General features: G+C 37.2%; 2 protein-coding genes across 4 annotated transcripts in view; one reads left to right on the top strand and one right to left on the bottom strand.

The window, feature by feature from the left end:
* LOC116260243 (probable LRR receptor-like serine/threonine-protein kinase At1g53420) overlaps positions 1 to 11,652 on the bottom strand; it is a 66,166-nt gene extending 54,514 nt beyond the window's left edge. The window contains exon 1 of the mRNA XM_031638420.2: positions 10,653 to 11,652. Within this exon, the coding sequence (XP_031494280.2) occupies positions 10,653 to 11,652 (1,000 nt within the window). The remainder of the gene's footprint in view (positions 1 to 10,652) is intronic.
* A 9,412-nt stretch (positions 11,653 to 21,064) lies between these two features.
* Positions 21,065 to 22,723, top strand: part of LOC116260328 (probable LRR receptor-like serine/threonine-protein kinase At1g53430) — a 52,081-nt gene continuing 50,422 nt past the window's right edge. For all 3 annotated transcript variants that reach the window (XM_031638574.2, XM_031638575.2, XM_031638573.2), the window contains exon 1: positions 21,065 to 21,402. In XM_031638574.2, the coding sequence (XP_031494434.1) occupies positions 21,288 to 21,402 (115 nt within the window). In that variant the 5' untranslated portion in view covers positions 21,065 to 21,287. The remainder of the gene's footprint in view (positions 21,403 to 22,723) is intronic.

Below are 22,723 nucleotides of genomic sequence, written 5' to 3'. Positions count from 1 at the left end.
TCTATTTATTTGATTAATAGAATGTCTTCTAAAAATTCAAAAAACATTTCACCTTTTCAAAAACTTTTAAACCAACTTATAAACGACTTGAAGCCTTTGGTTGCAAATGTTACATTTTAAATGACAAAAATGACAAATTTTCATCTAAGGCTATTAGATGTACCTTTATTAGTTATTCCGAAACTCAAAAAAGATATAGATGCTATCACATTAAAAAAGATAAAATATATGTTTTAAGAAATATGATATTTTTATAAGAAGAAAATGGTTTTGATACAAATGAACCCAAGCATGAAGATGATTATTCTTTCTTATGGATAAAAGATGATAATAACGATGATGTTTTGCATTCTTTTATGTAATGATACTTTGAATAAGATTGATAATATTCCTTTTGATAATAGATCATCAAGAGAAATTATAGTTTATTGGAGAATGACTCAAAAAAACACCCAAGAGTCTCAATCTATTCTTAGGAAATCTCAAAGAGAAAATAATCCATCTCAAAAGTTTGTCCCCTACTTTTTTTTTCCTAAGACATAGGGCCTGTTTATTAGTTATTCACTCCTTTGATGAACCCCTCACCCTATTTTGAAGTCAAGTCACATCTAAATTAGATTCCACGAACTATGAACTTAGAGCCTTTGAAAACAATAAAACTTGGGATATTGTTTCTCTTCTCATGGAAAAAAAGACAATAGGATGTAGATGGGCATATAAAGTTAAGAATAGAATTGATGAGTCACATGAAAGGTATAAAGTTTGATTAGTTACCAAAGGGCATACTAAAAGATATGGCATAGACTATGAAGAGATTTTTGCTCCTGTTACTAGAATGACATCTCTCAGAACCCTAATGGCAGTTGCTGTCATCAAGAAATGGTCCATATATCAAATGGATGTCAAAAACGTTTTTTGAATGGCTACTTAAATAAAAAGGTGTACAGAAACTCCTGGGTTTGATTTACCTGAAGATAAAGTTCTCCGTCTTAGAGAAGCATTGTATGGCTTGAAACAAGCTCCAAAAGCATGATTTGATAAATTTAGCAATATTATGCTTAAACAAGGTTTTAAATCATGTTATTCTGATACTGCTATGTTTGTTATAAATACTACTATAAGTATAACTATGTTGCTTTTATATGTACATGATTATTACAGGTAATGATGCTAAAGAAATTATACTGGTAAAGGATTTCCTAAAGAATGAATTTAAAATGACTGATTTGAGTAATTTAGCATATTTCCTTGGTATTGAAGTAGCTTATAGTAGAAGAGGATACTTACTCTCACAAATGAAGTTTATCGATAACATCATAAGCAGATCTGCAATCACTGATGATAAGGTGGTTGACACTCCTGAAGCTTTAGGTGTAAAAATGAAGATTGGTAATGGAGAAATTCTTGAAAGTCTCACACCCTTTTGTCAGTTGGTTGGAGCTCTCACATATTTGTCTATCAAAAGGTCTGACATATCTCATGTTATACATGTCTCAAGTCAATTTCAACAAAACCTACTTCTATACACATGAGAGCTGCATTGAGGATTGTTCGATATGTCAAACACATTATAACTAAGGGACTTTTTTTATCATTTTCATCAAATTTGAATATGGTTGCCTATATTGATGCTGATTGGGGTGGAGATCCTAATAATATGCATATCACCACCAGTTCTTGTGTTTTTCTAAATGATTTTCTTATCTCTTGAAGGTGCAAAAAGCAAAATAAAGTCTCTTTATCTTCAACCGAAGAAGAGTATCGTCCTATGGCTACACCACCCATGGAGATTGTATGGTTAAGGAGTTTATTGAAAGACATTAGAATTGACTAGACTTGAGTGAAGCCACTAAACTTTGCTATGACAACAAAAAATGCTATCTACGTATCTAGCAATCATACTTTTCATCAAAAAACGAAACATATTGCAATGAATTGTTGCTACGTAAGAAAAGAATATGTTAGATGAACAATTGACATATCTTTTGTTCCTTCAAAACGTCAACTTGGAGATTTTTTTACTAACGGACTTGCTTCAACAAGATTTTAGTTTCTTCCTGGCAAACTTTCAATTATCACAATGTAAGTTTGAGGGGCGAATTTAAGGATTAATTGTAATGTAAGTATGCACATATGTTTTTATATGTATAGTCATATATCTTAAACTCCTATAGTTTGATGAAGGATTTGTATATATAAATATACATGCATAGATCTTTATGTATTTATTTTCTTTTTATTTTTCTTGTATTTTCTGTACATCTTTTATTATTTCCTTTTTTTGACCAACGAAACTGGCAGTTGGCTGCTCCCAACGGTTAGAAACTAGCCGTTGGAGCTGCCCAATAGGTAGCTCCTTTTCTCCTTCGTCCTTACTTTCTTTTATAAATAAGGGACTTGGGTCCTTGCTTTGTATAGGCTTTAAAGCCTGGTTTTGTACCTTATTTGAGATTAATTAGAAGTGTTACACCTCTAGTTTGAGGTTTCTCCCTTGTGTGATTTCTTGGAGTGGCTGGTATCTTCAAGAGTGTGTGACTGTTGAATTGTTTATGTTCTCGAGTTGAAGCCTGGTTTACAGTTTTAACAAATGAAATGCTAGACAATAGAAATTGTGAAAAAGTTTAGACATTTTGAGAGGATAAGGAACAATTTCAAACCTCGATCTTTTTCAAATCAGCAATTGAGAGAAAAACAAGGAGAAAAATTTTTGAAAAAAAAGACTAGTTGACAAAATGTCTCGGCACCTTGTTCTCATTGTTTTATCTCATCCGCCAACTGGAAAAAGATCAAAGGCTAAGATTGTTTCTTATCTGCCTAGAATATAAGTGTCTAGCACCTACCAATTTCTCTCTATATTTATAGGAGATAAAGAGAGGGGCAGAAGTGAAGTCCAAAAAAGGTTCAGTAGGCAGTAAGCACAAAAATTGAGAGAGAGAAAAATGTGCAGATGAATTCTTTTAGAAGAGAATTTTTCATCCGGATTCAATTTTCAACAACATAAACTTGACTTTAACGGCTAGGCCCATCACGACACGATAACTTCAGTCTTGATCACCTGGCGACTAAATTTTGAAATTAAAATACCACAAAACAGCACAGCATGCTGCTAAAGCGAGAAAAGTTAAGTGTGAGAATTGTCATTCTTACGGAAGTCAGATGAGTTACTTCACAAACACTTTTTTTTGCTAGTGTTTTTAACAAAAACTTAATAAAAATAAACCTGTTTTCGTTAACATCTAGTAGATACTGGTAAGGATCTGACTAACCTTTCAAATTAATTGGGAAATTCTCAAAAACACAACTTGGATTTGACATATGTAAATCTTTTATCGTTAATTAAAAAATCCGTAAGATGATACATGCCAAATCAGTTGTTAAAGTTACCATTTTATCCTCCAAAAAGCAACATTGAAAACAAACCTTTGTTAATGCATCTCTCGATTTCCTTGAACAACTGTCGGCCATTAATGGAAAACTATATTCATGTACCGTACAGCAATAGCTAATCAGTGCATCCTTTGTGAAAATGCAGAGGAGTCCAATAATCACCTAATCCTTTTCTGCCTGTGGCCAAATTGTCTTGGAGTGGGTGGTTGAAAAGTATAACTCCAGCAGAATTCCGTGAACTTCTATCCCTGAAGAGCTGAGTCATTGGGCTTTATTAAAGTTTCTCCATCTTTTGCTCAAAAAGTACTGGGATATAACCTTCCAAATTGTTTGTTGGCAGCTATGGAAGGCAAGGAATATGAAGATGCATGACCATTGGGACACAAAGGGGTGTTTCCCTCCTTAAAGACACTATATGCAGGCGTGCATGGACTGCTATCATGGCCAAAAATGGAATGGAACTGAGGAAAGTATGCTGAACATTTGAATGAAATTCGGTATTATCTGTGAAAGGGATGAAAGCATAGAAAAGGATCCTAATGTGCTGCAAATAATCTCAGCTCACAGGCATAGTAGATCCATAGCTATCACAATCTGGTATGATCCAAGGCAGGAGGAGCTTAAATGGAGTGTTATGCAGGAAACTGATCAGGCTTGTTGGGCAGACACAGAGCTGATCAACAAGTGGCTGGAAGGTCACACCTGGACCGCAGGGCAGAAAAAACTAATTATTCCTAACAAAAATTGTTGCAAACGCATCACCTCTATGATTAGACGTAGAAGGCACATTCCGGGATGCTGGAGAGGTCTTCTTCATCAGGCAGGAAGTTTGGAGTTATGCTCTCTCATCCCACTCAAGCTGCTGGAGCTTTCCTAAGAAGATGTGGATTTTTGGATGGCAAAGATGATGGAGGCTGATTTTTTGCTGTTTCTCTTCTCATGTTTATAGTTTTGATGTGTCCTTTTTGTGGCATAGCATGAGCTACTTACAATCACTGGCTTGGTGGTTTACTACTTTACTTGTATTGCTGATACTTTGCATTTTTTGTGCGTATCTCATTTCTGCTAATAAAAGGTAGGGAGCCTATCTCTCAGCAAACTCCTTTATTAAAACCAATAAGAAAGTAACTAACTTGAATATAGTTAATCATGCCGGAGCGTTGTTCAATAGGCTAACTAAAACTAATAAATTGGAAAATTATCTTAGTTGAAGGCGTTTCTAAAGTCTTTTAAGTTTTTTTTTATGAGAACGATTTCCCTGTCATGCCGTGGAAAACAGTGTTCCACAGTTTAACCCTGGGAGCATTTCTGTCATTTTATGGGGCATTTTCATCCGTACTATTTTGCCTTTGCAGGAAAATTTGTCAGGAGGCATTCTGGTCATTTCTGGCCAATGATACATGGCATTGGCCATACCGTACCCTGTCATAACATTAAATATAAAACCTGATATTGTTTTATCACATTGACCATACCGTACTGGTCCATACACAAGTTACAAATAACCTGGAGTCTATGTAACATGGGTTACACAAGTTACAAATAACCTGGAGTCTATGTAACATGGGTTACACAAGTTACAAATAACCTGGAGTCTATGTAACATGGGTATGTTAATTTTGGTGAGTACCTATACCGGTTGGGTGCGACACTGGGTAGGTCATTTGATACGGGCCCAATACAAGTCAACACATATTGGGTATGATCAACATACACAGGTTTGTATCTATCCAAAAAGAAACTCCGTCAATATTGACCTAGTTCATTTTCGTCCAAAAATGTAGGGTTTGATATGGTTTTATCACATTGACTATAACATATAGCCTGATATTGTTTTATTACAATGACCATACTGTACTGGTCCGTACTTAAGTTGCAAATAACCTGGAGTCTATGTAACATGGGTATGTTAATTTTGGTGGAGTACCTGTACCGGTTGGGTGGGACACCGGTATGGGTACGGGTATGCCGTTTGATAGGGGGCCAAATACAAGTCAACATGTACTAGGTATGATCAACATACTCAGGTCTGTATCTATCCAAAAACAAACTCGGTCAATATTGACCTAGTTCATTTTTGTCCAAAAATGTAGGGTTTTTTTTTTCTTAAAGGCACAAAGCCTCAACAGAACCGGCTCTGTTTTGCTCTTCTCAACTGTTGTTTGTTGAGAAAGACCTCTGGCGACCTCCAGCAACCTCTCGTGAAAACAATTTGGACCAACATTGGTTGATTTGGTAATTCTTCCATCGACCTCTGGCGAAAACAATTTGGGCCAACGATTGTTGATTTGGGCGATATTTCTTTCGTCGACCTCCAACGACGTCTTGCAACCTTCATGCATCAACTATTTTTATTTTTATTGTTGTTCTTAGTAGTATTTTTGTTTTTCTTCTTTTTCTGGTTTGTCGTTTTTAATCTTTTTCTTTTTTGAAAATCATATTGTTTGCCCTTTCTCATACTCCACAATGTTGAGTCGTTCCAATATTTTTTGTATTTGGTGCCTAAATTTCACATTGTCTGTAACTGAACCATTCCAGTTTAGCATTTAGCGCTTAAACTCTAGTTCCACAATGTTGAGTTGCGGTTTGAATGTAAAAGTTCAACTGATTTCATATTTGATTGTCTAAAGCTGCTCGGTTGTTCATATGTTTGAAGTCTTTCATAGGTTTCTTAAACACATTAATACAAGAGTTGTTGATATATATTTTGTATGTTATTTATTTGTTAATGACTTTATGTTGATATATATTTTTTGTTTTTGATATATATTTTTTAAGTATTTATATATATATATATATATATATATATATATATATATATATATATACCCTAGACCTAAGTTTTTTTAAAATACTCAATACTTGTACCCGCACCAGCACTTATACCTATATTTGTACAAGTGCATTTTAAAAATATTAACAAGTTAAATGACTTTTGCGTTATCGAGAAGTCCTTAGGTGCGATTTTGAAAGTTTCTCAAAATTATATTATATATTTACACGCAAAGAAGAGAACTCTTCGGCGTGCACACAGAGGTAGTCTTGCTCCAGGAGGATCATATGCGGGTGTGACCTATTCCCCATCCCGAGCTGGTGGCCCAAGCAGGTCCAACAGCAGAACTCACAGACCTGTCCCTTCACCCCGTTTTTATTAACTGAACGTTATGAACGGATGATCGTAGCTGGTAGATCATCTTACGGACTATTTTACCCTTACTTTTTTTCCTGTCCCCGACGGTCGTAAAAAGGACAATTAAAAAAAAAATAGTCGACGGGGAACAAACTCTAACCCCACTTCATCGTCTCCATCGACAGGATCAGCAAGCATTTCCGTAAAAATTTCTCGGAAACCAGGCGCAAAATGGCCTCGTTCCAGTTGAAAAATCTCACATCCTTAGCGGCTTCTTCGAGATTATCCGTTAACGACGAAGGAACACAGGAAGTTCGAACAACCGGCTAGCCAGTCATTGGATTCACGCTTTACCGATTTCGCGGGTACATAAACAAAAAAAATCATACCAAGAATGATAGCAAAACACAAGGAACGTATATCCGGAGCTCCAGACGGTAAGTTTCACATGAAAATCTGAGGATATGCAGAAAAATATCGGGAAAATTCTAGGGAAAGAGCTCATACTTTCTTCGTCTGGGAGTCTCGCGGCTTCGGATCGAGAATTCTCAGATGAATGCACGGCCATATGCAAAATCAAGAAGAAGAAGAAGAAGAAGGACGAAGCAGAGAAAAGCCTTGAAGTAGAGCCGCAGCTAATTCCCTCCATTTCTTCTCTTTCTGTTCACGATTCGCCAACTTCCTCTACGAATCGAGCAAGCCGACGGAGGAGACAAAGAGTGAAAGGGTTCGTGGATATTGGAAAGGACTTAATCTTGAAGTTGGGGAAGATCGTAGTTGAGAGAGAAGGACCGACTGGAGACGTAAGGTAACAGAGAAACAGGGAGAAAGGGCCAATGTTATGCGAGGGATTAAAATCCCGTATTCTTATTTATCATATATATATATACAGTGTAACTCAGATGTATATACATGTATGAGACCCATTGTCAATGGGATACAGCTGTAGACAACTATATTACAGCTGTTTATTCTAAACTTTCTAGGCAAACCTCCTAACATTCTCCCCCTCAAGTTAGATCTTCCAAATTCTGAAGACCTAACTTGCAGCATAACTTGTGAAATGTATCTTTACACACAGCTTTGGTTAGAATATCTGCAAATTGGTTCCTTGAGGCAACATGTTCTGTTTTTATGATTCCTGATTGAATTTTCTCTCTAAGAAAGTGACAGTCTACTTCAATGTGTTTCGTTCGTTCATGAAACACAGGATTATTTCCAATGTAAATTGCAGCCTTGCTGTCACAGAAGAGGCTTATTGGCTGTTCTACATTCATCTTCATATCCTGTAGCAAGTATTTTATCCATAGCAATTCACACACAGTGAGAGCCATTGCTCGATATTCACTTTCTGCGCTTGATCTGGCCACGACCGTTTGTTTCTTACTCCTCCAAGAGACTAAATTATCACCAACGAAACAACAGTAACCAGTGGTTGATCTCCTGTCGTCTTGATTTCCTGCCCAGTCAGCATCTGCATATCCATATATTTGAAGATGATTGTTTCTTCTAAACGTGATGCCCTTGTTACTTGTCTTCTTAAGATACCTGAGCACATGATGGGCAGCTTCTACATGAGGTTTTCTGGGGCTGTGCATAAACTGACTTAGCAAATTTACTGCGTAAGTGATATCTGGTCTAGTAGCTGTCAAGTATAGCAATTTACCAACTAACTTCTGAAAACTTCTTGCTTCATCTATTAGCTCTCCGCCATCATGCATCAACTTCAAGTTTGTTTCCATTGGAGTATCGGCTTCTATGCAATCTGTCATTCCTGTTTCATGTAGCAGGTCTGCAACATATCTTTTTTGACACACGAATATGCCTTTTGGTTTATGTATTATTTCCATGCCAAGGAAATAGTGTAATACTCCTAGATCTTTGATCTCAAAGCATTTCCTCAAAACTTTCTTGGTTTTTTCAATAAAACTCAGATCTTCTCCCGTTAAAATTATATCATCAACGTAGATAGCAGCAATGACTGTTCCCTTATTGGTAGATGCTACAAATATAGAATGATCAGCACTACTCATCTTATATCCTCCTTCAATCAGTTTTGAGCTCAACTTTTCATACCACGCCCTGGGCGACTGCTTAAGCCCATATAGTGACTTCTTTAATTTGCACACCTGTGATTGAGTACCATGTTGAACATGTAGTCCTTGAGGTAATTCCATAAAGATCTCTTCTTCTAAATCTCCGTGAAGAAAAGCATTCTTCACGTCAAGTTGATACATTTTCCAATTCTTTACTGCAGCTACTGAAAGTAATATTCGTAATGAGCTCATCTTTGCAACCGGGGCGAACGTCTCATGATAGTCAATGCCTTGTTCTTGTGTAAAGCCCTTCGCTACCAGTCTTGCCTTGTAGCGCTCCACCTGCCCACTACTGTCATACTTGATTTTATATGTCCATTTGCAGCCAATCAATTTTTTGTTTGGGGGTCTATTTACTAGTTCCCAGGTCTGATTTTTTTCCAGGGCAGCTAATTCCTCATGCATTGCTTTCCTCCATTTATCTTCAGTGTTAGCTTCTTCATAAGTATGTGGTTCTCTTTCATGGCAGGGAGCTATGTTGACTTTGTCGTTTTTCTGGACATGATATGTATAGTAGTCATTATATCTGGCTGGTCTTCTTCTTATGCGGTCAATCCTTCTATTTTGAGCACTTTCAGCCACACCCACCTCCAAGTGGGAGTTGGTGCTTGCTTCTTCATTAGCCAAACTGGTTCCAGATATTACCAATGCATCATCATTTTCATTTGCTATTGGAAGAGGTATAGCAGGCATGAGATCATTGTCTTGGTCATTCTCCCCCTTGCTGAAAGCATCTGATATAGTTTCAGTGTAGAAAGGTGTATTTTCCATGAACTTGACGTCTCTAGATACATACATCTTTTTTCTTATAGGGTCATAGCACTTGTATCCTTTCTTGTTAAAGGAATACCCTAGAAACACACACTTAACAGCTCGTCTTTCAAGCTTGTGTCTTGAACTTTCTTGTACATGAACATAACACACACATCCGAAAACTCGTAAGTGTTGTAAAGAAGGGGGTCTATCATTCAAGATTTCTAATGGGCTCTTGTTGCCTAGTCTGTGGCTCGAGGTTCTATTCATGACATGGCAAGCACAGGCCACTGCTTCACACCAGAATTGTGAAGGAACATTCATGTAAAACATTAGAGATCTGGCGATGTTTAGCAATTGTCTATTTCGTCGTTCACTTACCCCATTCTGTTGAGGAGTACCCCTACAAGTGGTTTGATGTAATATTCCTTGTTTGTTTGTGAATTCCTCAAATTCTGCATTAATATATTCTCCTCCATTGTCTGACCTCAATGTCTTAATTGTGTGATTGTACTGAGTGACTATGTACTGAAAAAATTGCTTAAACGTAAGAAATACATCGCTTTTCCTTTTCAAGAAATAGATCCAGGTGGCTCGAGATTTGTCATCTATGAAAGTAACAAAGTATTTATATTCAGAATGTCCAGTTATGGGGGCTGGTCCCCAGACATCAGTATGTATCAAGTCAAAACATGACTCAGCAACATATTCAGAGTCTGTAAAAGGCAACCTGGTCATCTTAGCCAGGGTACATGCCTCACAATCATCTACTAAGAATCTAGAACCTGGAAACATATTCAACAGGACCTTATTGGAGGGATGACCCACTCTGCAGTGCCATATGCGAGCATCACTGGCAGTTTTTATTGCAGTGTATACACTGGAGTTGTGCTCTTGAGTCAAGTAGTACAGGCCATTTTCCTCTTCACATTCACCAATCTTCGTCTGATTCTTGCTGTCTACTAGTATCACCTTTTTTCCAACAAAAATTATATAGCAGCTCAGAGTATTACTCAGTTTGCTAACAGATATCAAGTTTGTTGTGCACTTAGGCACATACAACACGTCTTGCAAAGTAATATGTTGATTTATGTAAACAGAGCCATATCCTACTGCAGATGTGGTCGACCCATCAGCTAGTTTTACAGATATATGTTTATCATACTTGACATTATGTAACAGTTCTAAACAAGCAGTCATATGGTCTGTAGCCCCACTGTCGACTATCCATGCTGAGTTATTGGAACGAGCCAAGAAAGAGCAAGGTAACGGGTTTGAAGTCTTACCTGTTTCTGTTCCTAGTTTAGTTGTAATAGCAAGATTGCTGCAGGTGATTTGTTTGAGCAAACGTGTAAGTTCAGCAATGTCACCTTCACGTCTGAGTCCAGCATTACGAACTTGTCCTCTCCCTCTGTTTGGACGGCCATTCAGGTTCCAACAACGTTCCCTACTGTGGCCTTGTTTTTTACAGTAAGTACAGAACAGAGAATTTCGTCCTCGACCGAACCTGGTATCTACTGTGAAGTTGTTCTTGTCTCTTGGAGCAATATGAGATGTTTCTGTCTTAGCGACAAATGCAGCCTTGTCAGCAGGCGCATATTCTTTTTTGAAGTCGTCTTCAGTCTTCATGACTTTTCGCCTGGTTTCTTCTCGTTGTATGATAGAACAAACATTGTTGAAGGACGGGAGAGGGGAAGACATGAGAATCTGACTTTTTAGATAGTCAAACTCTACCCCTAACCCAGCGAGAAGCTTGAACACTTTATCTTCGTCAGCTCTCTGTTTCAGTACTTCCATATCAGGAACGAGGGGACGATATTGGGATAATTCATCCCACATCGCTTTAAGGGAGCTTAGATATACGTGAAATGGCTTCTCTCCTTTGGTGACTCGTGTGATATCCTGTTGCAGAAGATAGACCCTGGCCAGGTTTTGGCCTTCACCATAGATCTCCGCTAAGGTGTCCCAGATCTCTTTGGCCGAATCCAAGAATAGGAAGCTCTCGGCGATGGTGGGCTCCATTGAATTTAGCAACCAAGACATTACAACTCGATCGTTAGCTTCCCATTCTTCATAACTCAGATCATCTTTCTCAGGAGCTGTAATCTTGCCATTGATATAGCCTATTCTTGACTTTCCACAGAGGTATAAGCTTGCTGATTTCGCCCAAACCACATAGTTTCCACCGTTGAGAGGTGCTGTGGTGATCTTGAGAGCCGGATCTGATTCCTTCATGACTGCTTTTACAGTAGAGATTTGGGGGTTTTGGTTTTCTGATTCTGCCATCGCTGCTGAGAATCCCTTGATCTGCAGAATCCACGCTCACCGCACCAGTTGGGAAGCTGAGACCAGAAAGCCGAGCCCTAGCCTGTCGGTTCCTTCCTCTTTTTGTGCAGGAACAAAAAAACCCTAAACTTTCCCTAAACTTTGGGAATCCGTCGACGTCTACAGAAACCTCGACATGGAGGACCTGTAGCTTGATCAGCTGTAGGTGTTCACGCCTGTCCTTGAGTTTCAGCCTACTGGCTCTGATACCATCTTGAAGTTGGGGAAGATCGTAGTTGAGAGAGAAGGACCGACTGGAGACGTAAGGTAACAGAGAAACAGGGAGAAAGGGCCAATGTTATGCGAGGGATTAAAATCCCGTATTCTTATTTATCATATATATATATACAGTGTAACTCAGATGTATATACATGTATGAGACCCATTGTCAATGGGATACAGCTGTAGACAACTATATTACAGCTGTTTATTCTAAACTTTCTAGGCAAACCTCCTAACACTTAATGGATGTTTCTCTCCGGATTTTCTCCCCTTCTTCGTTCTTTTTATCTAACTTTTCCGTAAGAACTGCCAAGCCGTCCTTTTTTTAACGACTAATCTGGCAGACCTTCGCTAGACGGGACTACAGACGCCAGCGGGAAATTTTCAATTTTGACCACTTGTTTAAGTTATAATATTCAAATATGCTGCCATCATGCGCATTCTTTCTGGAAAGTTTACCGTCAACTTGTTTTTATACGCTTTCTAGTGGAGACGGTTATAAATTCGATCCAACTAAACCGTATTAAAAAGAAAATAAAAACGATATGAAACAGATTTTGTCATCCAATTAAGAATTTTTATGAGAATCCGATACTAAACCGTATTAAAAAGAAAATAAAAACGATATGAAACAGATTTTGCCATCCAATTAAGAATTTATATGAGAATCCGATAAAAGAAATGACATCTAATTGGATTTAGATTTTGACTCGAATTTAAGTAAATATTGACCGGATTTAGATTTGGATTCAGAAGTTTTAAATAAACATCCTGCAGTCAATGTCTATAATGTTGTTTGGATTCAATTTAAAAGTAGGATTCAGATTCGGATGTTAATCTAAAAACTGCATTCAAGCCAGATTCGAATTATGAATTTGGCATTGGGATATGGTATAGAATGTTCTTCATGGAAATTCGAATATGAATTCAAATCTAAATATATAACTACCAGGAATGGCTGATATGATAAAGCATATCCCGATTGAAATCAGATCAATTGATAGCCATAGACATGAGAGAACGGCAGGCGTGTCTGTTGAACTTGGATTATAATCTACTGAATTTCCATCCCAGTGTTTGTCTGCAGCATGGAAAAAAAATTGGACCTACGTTTGATCGCTTGAACGGCATTCATTTTTCACTAGCCACTAAAACCTTTTTCTTCAACCAGCTGAGCGAACGTGGGTGCGACGAGCAGGGAGGGTTTTCAACGGGCTGTGCAATGAAATGGGAGCGAGCGATGAGGGGGCGACGAGGAAGTAGTCTTCAACGGGCTGTGTAGCAAACGGCGACGACCGGAGATGAGGGACAGGGCTAGAAATTTTTTATGAAATGAACTGATTATTATTTCAAATTGGTTAGATATAATTTTGAAAATTTTATTATTATTTCAAATGAGTTTAAATATAATTTTCAAAAATGTTGTATAAGATAAATACATTTTCTTTTTAAATTTACATATAATATTTTCTTTTAAAAAAATTGAGAGGTGTGTGTGTCGGGGGGAGGGAGTGAGGTAGCAGAAGCAGAAAAGCACGAAGTCCTAACGGGCAGATTGTTTCCAAGATTTCAGTTGCACCCGAAATCCATGGATCGTAATTGACGATTTTGTCCAACAAGCCAGGATTACCATCCTCTCTCGTGGAAACGGACTCAAAATTTAAAAATCGGGACAAGGGTCCCACTTCTACCACGGAAAACACGTCCTTATGGACTGAAGACACGTCATCCTCTGCCACCTAACACAAGCTTTGGGGACAAATGAGTCTTTGGTGTATAAAGTCTTGCCTGAACTTCTCAATTGATTTGTCAATTTTTGGACGTTCAGGATCTGCTTTATTGGTTAAATTCCTTTTAGAAAATGCCTACCAATTTTGACATTAGGGTTAGGGATGTTAATCGATTAAATTAGAATAAGATATACCTTTAGTTATGTCAGCTTTTTCGAATATTCAGATTCAAATGAAAATAAAGAAAATCCAAAATTTAATTTGACAATCTGAATCCGAATTTTGAACCAAATTTTGTCTGTTTTCAAATATATTAGCATTAGATATAGGATATTTGTCTAAAAGTAAATCCAACCTGAATCTGTATTCGAATCTGATTGGGTATTTATGTATATTTGAATCTGAATCCAATAAATCTGAATCTCATCTGATTTCTTAATCGAATATTAAATTTGTTCCATATCTGATTTTTCAGATCAGTTCAGTCAGATATCTTATTCAAATAAGATATATTAACATCCCTACTTAACATGTAATTGCCCATTATGTGCAATTGCATTGTATAATCCTCGTTACCTTACCTTCATCATTCATATATCAAACAAAGCGATGATTTTTTTTTTATTGAAAAAAACATTGTTTATCTTTGGAGAAAGAAAGTTGATGGTAGCAGAAGCAAAAGACATGGGATGCATATTGGATCCCAAGGCAATTGATTCAATTGATATGGAGTTTAGCCATAAATTCTTAAGTTTTAGTTGATGTTTTCGTTATCATTTTTTTGTTTTAGAACGTAAATTTGATTTTGAATGTAAAAGGTCCATGTATCAGGATCCACATTTATGTGTCTGTTCTCATCTAACCTTGTGGTGTACGCGGCTAAGCCACATGGGTATAGGTACAGGTGTACCTGCTATGGAAATCCTGCTATGAATCTTAAATTTATGAAGCACTAGTACGATATTTGCATTACTAAGCACTCCTATAAAATATTTAATCAAAAGATTAGGAGAAGTCTTGCCAAAATCCACATGTGCGCCCCTCAGATGCGGCTTTTAATCATTGTGCAATAAAACCAACTAAAAACTAAATTAAACTATGCTAAGGACCAAAAGATAAGATACTCATGGTAATTAGTCTGCATATTGTTGTCGTGGTAAAAGGACCAATATGAATGAAGCATATTAGCCATCAAAGGCCGATGTCTAATTGGGCTTAAGACAGCAAAGTAACCACAAATGGTGCCATTTGAACCTAATGACATGATCAGGTCGCGTTTATATTGATATGTAAAATGATAATTTAATCTATCAGTAAGAAAGAAGGCGATATTGGCAACTTATAAACTAGGTCTTTGTCTCCTTAAACCATACTTCCATCTTGGTACGGCAAATGTCCAATCTTCAAAATCTTTTTTTTTTAGGTTTGAATCTAATGGTCATTGCCACACCTTGAAAGAAAATAGTGACAAGTACAACGCACAAGTTAAAAGCCTACCCAGACCCTAAAACAAAACAAACAAGTTAAAAGCCTACCCAAACCCTAAAGCAGGACAAAACCTTGAAAGTACAAGTTTTTATATGATATTGACAGCTTCGTGGGGAAGACGGTTTCTCCCAAAGGTGCGATCGTTTTCCCAATTAAGTGTTTTTGTTTGAACTTTACCATTTCTCACCCAACAATTTGCCAATGGGAATGGAGCCCCTTTAATTTCTCATGGTCAAAAAGGGCTCGAACCGAGACGAAGCATTCCCACGACTTGTATTGGGTCTTGTGGATAATTATGTATATTGTGGAGATAGGGGAACCATTTTTTGTGAGAACGGGCGGCTTAAAAAAACTGGAGTTTATGTTCTTACCCAACTAGCAAGAACTCTAAAGCAAACCCAAACCCTAAAGCACAACAAAACCTTGGAGGTACATTCACATTCATTTTAGTTAATTGATAGTTCAAGTGGTTGCAAAACACAGACGCGTGCACACCATGGGTGATCGATAGTTGGGAGACAACCCTATGGTGGTCCAAAACAATACAGATATATACACGTTGCAACTATAGAGCAATCCACAGGGAGTTGCTCAGCCCTCCCTAAGACACTCAAGTTGGAAAAGCAGGAGCCTAATGCTCCAAACACAATACATAATAATATCCTGGAGCTTTACACCACTTGCGCTCCAAGCAAGTGAGACCAATGGCAAGGGCAGGATGTATCTCAAACTGTCAAACGTATTATAATAACCCACTCGACTCAAATTAATTATTATTTCTTAATTTATCATTAGGAAAACACATTCACAATAGGATTGGCTAACACACGATGTTGGTTCATTTCATTAGTGGAACCTAACCCCACTACCTTCATGAGAAGATCACACATTTAACCAATACTCTTGGCTAGCCAAAACACACTCTATGAGTACTTCTACCCGTTACTCCACTCAATAATGTCATTTTACCACGGAAATACAATCATAAAAATTAAACCATAATAATCACTTCATATGAAAACTTAGTTGAACCACAGAGGATAGTCTCGATTCGTGATTGACTTGTAGCTCTCCTAAGGCTCTGCCATTTTCTCATATTTAAATTTACTACCTAAGGCATATTTGAATGCTTTGTTTTAACTCTATCTAGAGCATGAAAACATTTTTAAACTGGAAAGGAACATTAGAAACTTTGACTTTAACCTTTACTCAACAATTAATAGTAAAAATTGGGTGTGTACTTGGAATTTCATAGATGTAAAGCATGGTGATACATAAGGTTGTACTTTAGAAGCTGACCTTTTTTATCCATGGTCAAAACATCAGCGAATTAGGCCTCAGGCTTTTCATATTTTGCTTGACGTAAGGTAGAAGTTTCCTGTAGGCGTGCAATTGCCAAACAAGGGGCCTACCTTTTCATAAGAAATGCATGCCTTATAAAGAAGGTTAGATTCTTATTTTTCATTAGATTACTTACAATTCTTTAACCACTCGACGGCATTTTAAACACGCCTGTTTCGAGGTAGAGTGAGCATCACCGGTCCCTTTCTCTCTTTCTTGTTCAAAAAATCATTGCCAAACAAGGGGCCTACCTTTTGATAAGAAATGTATGCCTTATAAAGAATGTTAGATTCTTATTTTCCATTAGATTACTAACAATTCTTCAACCACTGAAGACCCAACGGCCTTCCAAACACGCATGTTTCCAAGTAAAGTGAGCATCGCCAGTCCCCCTCTCTCTTTCTTGTCCAAAAAATCCTTGTCAAACAAGGGGCCAACCTTTTGATAAGAAATGTATGACTTATAAAGAAGGTTAGATTCTTATTTTCTATTAGATTACTAACAATTCTTCAACCGCTGAAGACGCGACGGCATTTCAAACGCGCCTGTTTCGAGGTAGAGTGAGCATCGCCAGTCCCTTTCTCTCTTTCTTGTCCAAAAAATCATTGTCAAACAAGGGCCTAACTTTCAACAAGAAATGTATGCCTTATAAAGAAGGTTAGATTCTTATTTTTCATTAGATTACCAACAATTCTTCAACCACTGAAGACCTGACGACGTTTCAAACATGCCTGTTTCGAGGTCGAGTGAGCATTGTCAGTCCCTCTCTCTCTTTCTTATCCAAAAAATGGTTGTCAAACAAGGGGCCTACCTTTTGATAAGAAATGTATGCCTTATAAAGAAGGTTAGGTTCTTATTTTCCATTAGATCACTAAAAATTCTTCAACCACTGAAGACGCGACGGCGTTTCAAACACGCCTATTTCGAGGTAGAGTGAGCATCGCCGGTCCCTCTCTCTCTTTCTTGTCCAAAAAATTGTTGCCAAATAAGGGGCCCACCTTTTGATAAGAAATGTATGCCTTATAAAGAAGGTTAGATTCTTAGTTTCCATTAGATTACTAACAATTCTTCAACCATTGAAGATGCGATGGCGTTTCAAACACGCCTGTTTCGAGGTAGAGTGAGCATCGCCAGTCTCTCTCTCTCTCGTTCTTGTCCAAAAAATCGCTGTCAAACAAGGGCCTACCTTTTGATAAGAAATGTATGTCTTATAAAGAAGGTTAGATTCTTATTTTCCATTAGATGACTAACAATTCTTCAACCACTGAATACCCGACAGCGTTTCAAACATGCCTGTTTCGAGGTAGAGTGAGCATTGCCAGTCCCTCTCTCTCTCGTTCTTGTCCAAAAAATCGTTGTCACACAAGGGGCCTATCTTTTGATAAGAAATGTATGCCTTGTAAAGAAGGTTAGATTCTTATTTTATATTAGATTACTAACAATTCTTCAACCACTGAAGACGCGACGGCGTTTCAAACACGCCTGTTTCGAGGTACAGTGAGCATCGCCAGTCTCTCTCTCTCTCGTTCTTGTCCAAAAAATCGCTGTCAAACAAGGGCCTACCTTTTGATAAGAAATGTATGTCTTATAAAGAAGGTTAGATTCTTATTTTCCATTAGATGACTAACAATTCTTCAACCACTGAATACCCGACAGCGTTTCAAACATGCCTGTTTCGAGGTAGAGTGAGCATTGCCAGTCCCTCTCTCTCTCTCGTTCTTGTCCAAAAAATCGTTGTCACACAAGGGGCATATCTTTTGATAAGAAATGTATGCCTTGTAAAGAAGGTTAGATTCTTATTTTATATTAGATTACTAACAATTCTTCAACCACTAAAGACGCGACGGTGTTTCAAACACGCCTGCTTCGACGTAGAGTGGGCATCACGGATCCCTCTCTCTCTCTTTCTTGTCCAAAAAATTCTTGTCAAACTAGGGCTTACCTTTTTATAAGAAACATGTCTTATAAAGAATGTTAGATTCTTATTTTCCATTAGATTACTAACAATTCTTTAACTACTGAAGACGTGACAGCATTTCAAACATGCCTGTTTCGAGGTAGAGTGATCATTGCCGGCCCCTCTCTCTCTTTCTTGTCCAAAAAATCATAAATATTGGGGAACAAGTCCAGCCGGACCCTCGGAACAGTAGTTAGTACTTTTTATAAATCTATTCCAAAAAAAGAGAAAATTTTATTTTATTTTATGAATTTTTTTATTTTTTGAAACAGATTCATAAAACAGAAATAGCGTGATGATTGCTTACTGGTAAATGTTACTAGAAGTGTATAATGCTAGGAAATTTAGAGTTTTACCAAACCAGTAAGCACGCATATGTGAATCATGTGGTTTAAAAAAAAATCACCAATAATAAGTACCACTACTATGAAGAACATGTACATAATTATCAGCTCGTAACAAAAAAAAAGTTAAAAGATTTGACATAATTAAATGTTCATGACATGACAAAAGAAATAGCTAAAAAAATTAAAATAATTAATTTACAAAGCTGAATCATTTAAACACAAAGGTGTATAGCATGAGGAAAGCAAATTTAAAATTTAGCATTACATGTTTGCAAGGTTATAAAGCATATAATGACTTAAAAATAGCTTTTATATAAAAGTACTCGGCTCTTAATTGCGAAACTTGTAAGGAATCATCTTAGCCATCCATCTGAAAGAAGAAAAAAGGAGAAAACATTGTTAATTAATGATAGATGACTTAAATATGATCTATATCTTTTTTTTTCTTATTTTTCTCTCAACAATTCATATTATAAAGATAGATGGTTAAGATGATTCTTTATGGATTTAGCACCTAAGGGTCTCATTGTGTGTGTGTGTGTGTGTGTATGTGCGCAGTCCATTACACATTTGGAAAAATAACAACTTGGACTTGAGAGGTGCTTTTTTGTTAATCTAATTACATGAAAGTGGGTTTATGGAATCAGAAACCTATGAGTCAACATGCTTATACTGGTTAATGCATATGAAATATTTGGAAGCTTTAAAAATTTGATCTTGAAAATTTGAGTTATACATCGAAAGCACGTGCTTTGATAACTATGCTTTTATTTTATAAATTCCATCTAAAATTGATCTAAAGAACATCAAAATTGACCAAAATTACAGAAAATTAAGATGCTAACCATGCTGTGGAAGGAACTACCGGATCAGAACCGTAATTAAGGGATATGAGTGATTCTTTGAGTACGTTCACAAGTAGTGTCTGAGGAAGCAAGTATGGGCAACGATTTATTTGAGCAATAAAAGTGTTGCTCATTGTCGTGCATAAGATAAATTTTAAAGTTGTCATCTGTTTGGAAAATGGCATTTCATACATAGACTGTGATGTCATTATTTCTAATATTGTTGTAGCGCGTGTCTGTGCGTGCACATACATATAGGGAGATTCTAATAAGGCACAAACACTAACCGTGGGTCATGTCATTGATTCGACTAATAATTTCTAATGCATCATTTGTTATCTTTTAAAGTTTATTTGTAAAAAACATTTTACACAAGTAAAATTGTTAAAAATAAATTCATTTTTTAAAATGCTTATTTGGGGAAAATCACCTTTGGCGTAAAACTTCGCAAACCATACTTTTATGCTTCCAAAGATCTGATTTACTTGGGGGCTTGAACCTACAAAACATCTTTAATTCACTTGTTGCGGTTACAACCATTTGCAGCCCAAAAGAATAACACATCAAAGTGTAACTACAACCACATTGTTCAAACCTTAAGCCAGTTAAGTGTGAGCCGCCTTGCCGCCCAGTTGCACTGTTTACAGCCCAAAAGAATAACACATCAAAGTGTAACTGCAACCACATTGTTCAAACCTCAAGCCACTTAAGTGTGAGCCGCCTTGCCGCCCAATTGTACTATTTGCAGCCCAAACGAATAACACATCAAAGTGTGACTGCAACTACATTGTTCAAACCTCAAGCCACTTAAGTGTGAGCCGCCTTGCCTCCCAGTTGCACTGCCCTCATCTACCTCTTTGCTACTTGCTTACCAGTTGAGTTCTCTAGTTTTCATGTCATGCCCTGCATATGTGTCTCTATCTTCTTTACCTTGACTCCTTCATGCTAATAGTTGCCTTATTACCTTTGACCACATCAGTATGTTTCATCCGGTTCTTCATTCAACCTGCATTCTCTACCATCCTCGTTGACCTCTCCATCCGTTGGCATTTGCTCCAGCTTAGTTCCATATCTCTTATGTTTCCATTTTATGAGCTCTCACTCTTCATTTTTAGTTCTAAAACGCTTATAGAGCATAAGATCATCGAGAATAAGTGGGGTTCCGTGACATATGCTATGCAATCTACAATTTTGAATTTACATGTCTTATTTGGGTGAACTTGGGTCCAGGCAGTCTTAAAATCAGGGTCCCTACATGAAGGCCAATTAAAAATTGATGATGTAAAAAAAAAAAAAAAAAAAAAAAAATTCTAGCTTCACCCACCTTTTTATTTGAGGGAGCAATTAAAACCGTCCGCTCTACATGATACACTCTCCCATCATCATTAAGACATGCAAAATATTTGTTAACTGGATTGGGGCCTCACGCTTGATGGGCTGGCTGATATACTTCAGGGTACCTTCGTGTAATTACGTTACAGATCTAGGCATCTAAAACATTTGACAAGCAATTTAATATAATAAAGGGAAAATCCCGAGGAAGGAGCCATTTCCTCTCCCTTCCGGGCGACGGCGAGCTCGCTTTCCTCCCAGTTGCTACCTGCTCGCTTCTTCTGCTCCTCCACTCTCACGAGAAATACTGGAAATCGGTGAAAGATCGGAAGAAATGACTCCGGTATCCCGTCTTCTGAGACTCTTCTTCTTCGTCGTCCTCTTGCTGCTCGCTGCGAAGTCCACGGACATCGTCCGACCGGAGGCCGCGAAGCTCCCCGACGGTGAAGGTGCGGATCTCTCTCCCCCTTGGTCTTTTCCCGGTCCTCCATTTCCGAGTTAAATTCCTTTCTAAGGTCTCGGACTTTCGACTTAGTTTTTAACTCATTTCGTCCTTCCGATCTCGCTTTAATTCCGGCATATTTAATGGGTTACTCTTGTTCCTTTTAGTTCCAACTGATTCTTTGGAGTTTGTTCATCCGGTTTAATGGATCGGTTCACGTGAAGTAGAGGGGATCTGAGCTGGTACGGCTCAGAACCAGGAGCGACCGGATGTTATTTCCCTTATCATTAGGCCGAGGGCATCTCAGAAGGGCGATGGGAGCTGTGACTCGACAGCGACCCGCGTCCCTCTTTTTCTCTATCTTGCGATTTGATGCGGTTGGGAGTGATAATACAGTTTAAAAAAAACAATATTTTTATCGTTGAGCATTACCTTTCTTTTTTTTTTCGTTTTTTTTCACAACCATGTCCTGAGAGAGAGAGAGAGAGACCAACAAATACGAGATGGAAAAATAAAGTGTTAGATGACAGTATGAATTATTCTAATAAAAAATTAGTATACCAAGGTTTCTTTGATGCTTACTTTTACAGTCAGCTAGTTATGTTTTTCTTTTGCGTTTTTAAAACATGTCACTAAAAGTTGTGGCCAACTAACTGGCCGTCGTAACTATAACTTTTGCGACGATTTTTAGTGATATAAAATAACAAATAATAATCTCACTCAATGGTAGCAGACCGACTTTAATATATATATATATATATATATATATATATATATATATATATATATATATATATATATATATATATATATATATATATATATATATATATATATATATATATATATATATGAGTAAGCTACCTCTACGGTCGAATATTTACTTTTTTCATTAGTATAGTTAAAAAATGTAGTAAAATACGTATTTCGTTGTTAAAAACTATGGCCAAACAACTTGTTGTCGCCTATGCTTTTCAGTAATACAAAACAAATAAAAGACCATCCAATTATAGAAAGTAGCAAGTTGTTGATTCTAATATATATATATATATATATATAAAGAGCAAGAGGGAGAGGGAAAAAAAAAGAAAAAAGATTGATTATTGGGTTGGGGGATCCCTTCCCATCTGCAGTGGAGCTAAAAAAAAATTGTAGTTAGGGGGAACTAGTTATAAAATTTTAAATTTTAAAGGAGTACTAGTATACGAATGAAAAAATTGCTTAGAAATAACAATATAAAAATAATAAGTTTTAGCACACATGCCTCTGCCCCTACTTCCCATCAAGGTCGCCTGATATTTTCATCAGGCAGCTCCATACACATATAT

This window comes from Nymphaea colorata, chromosome 9 (assembly GCF_008831285.2).
Source record: "Nymphaea colorata isolate Beijing-Zhang1983 chromosome 9, ASM883128v2, whole genome shotgun sequence".
NCBI classification, from domain to species: domain Eukaryota; kingdom Viridiplantae; phylum Streptophyta; class Magnoliopsida; order Nymphaeales; family Nymphaeaceae; genus Nymphaea; species Nymphaea colorata.
Note: the sequence above shows the minus strand (reverse complement) of the source record. Positions and strands in the feature narration are given on the sequence as shown.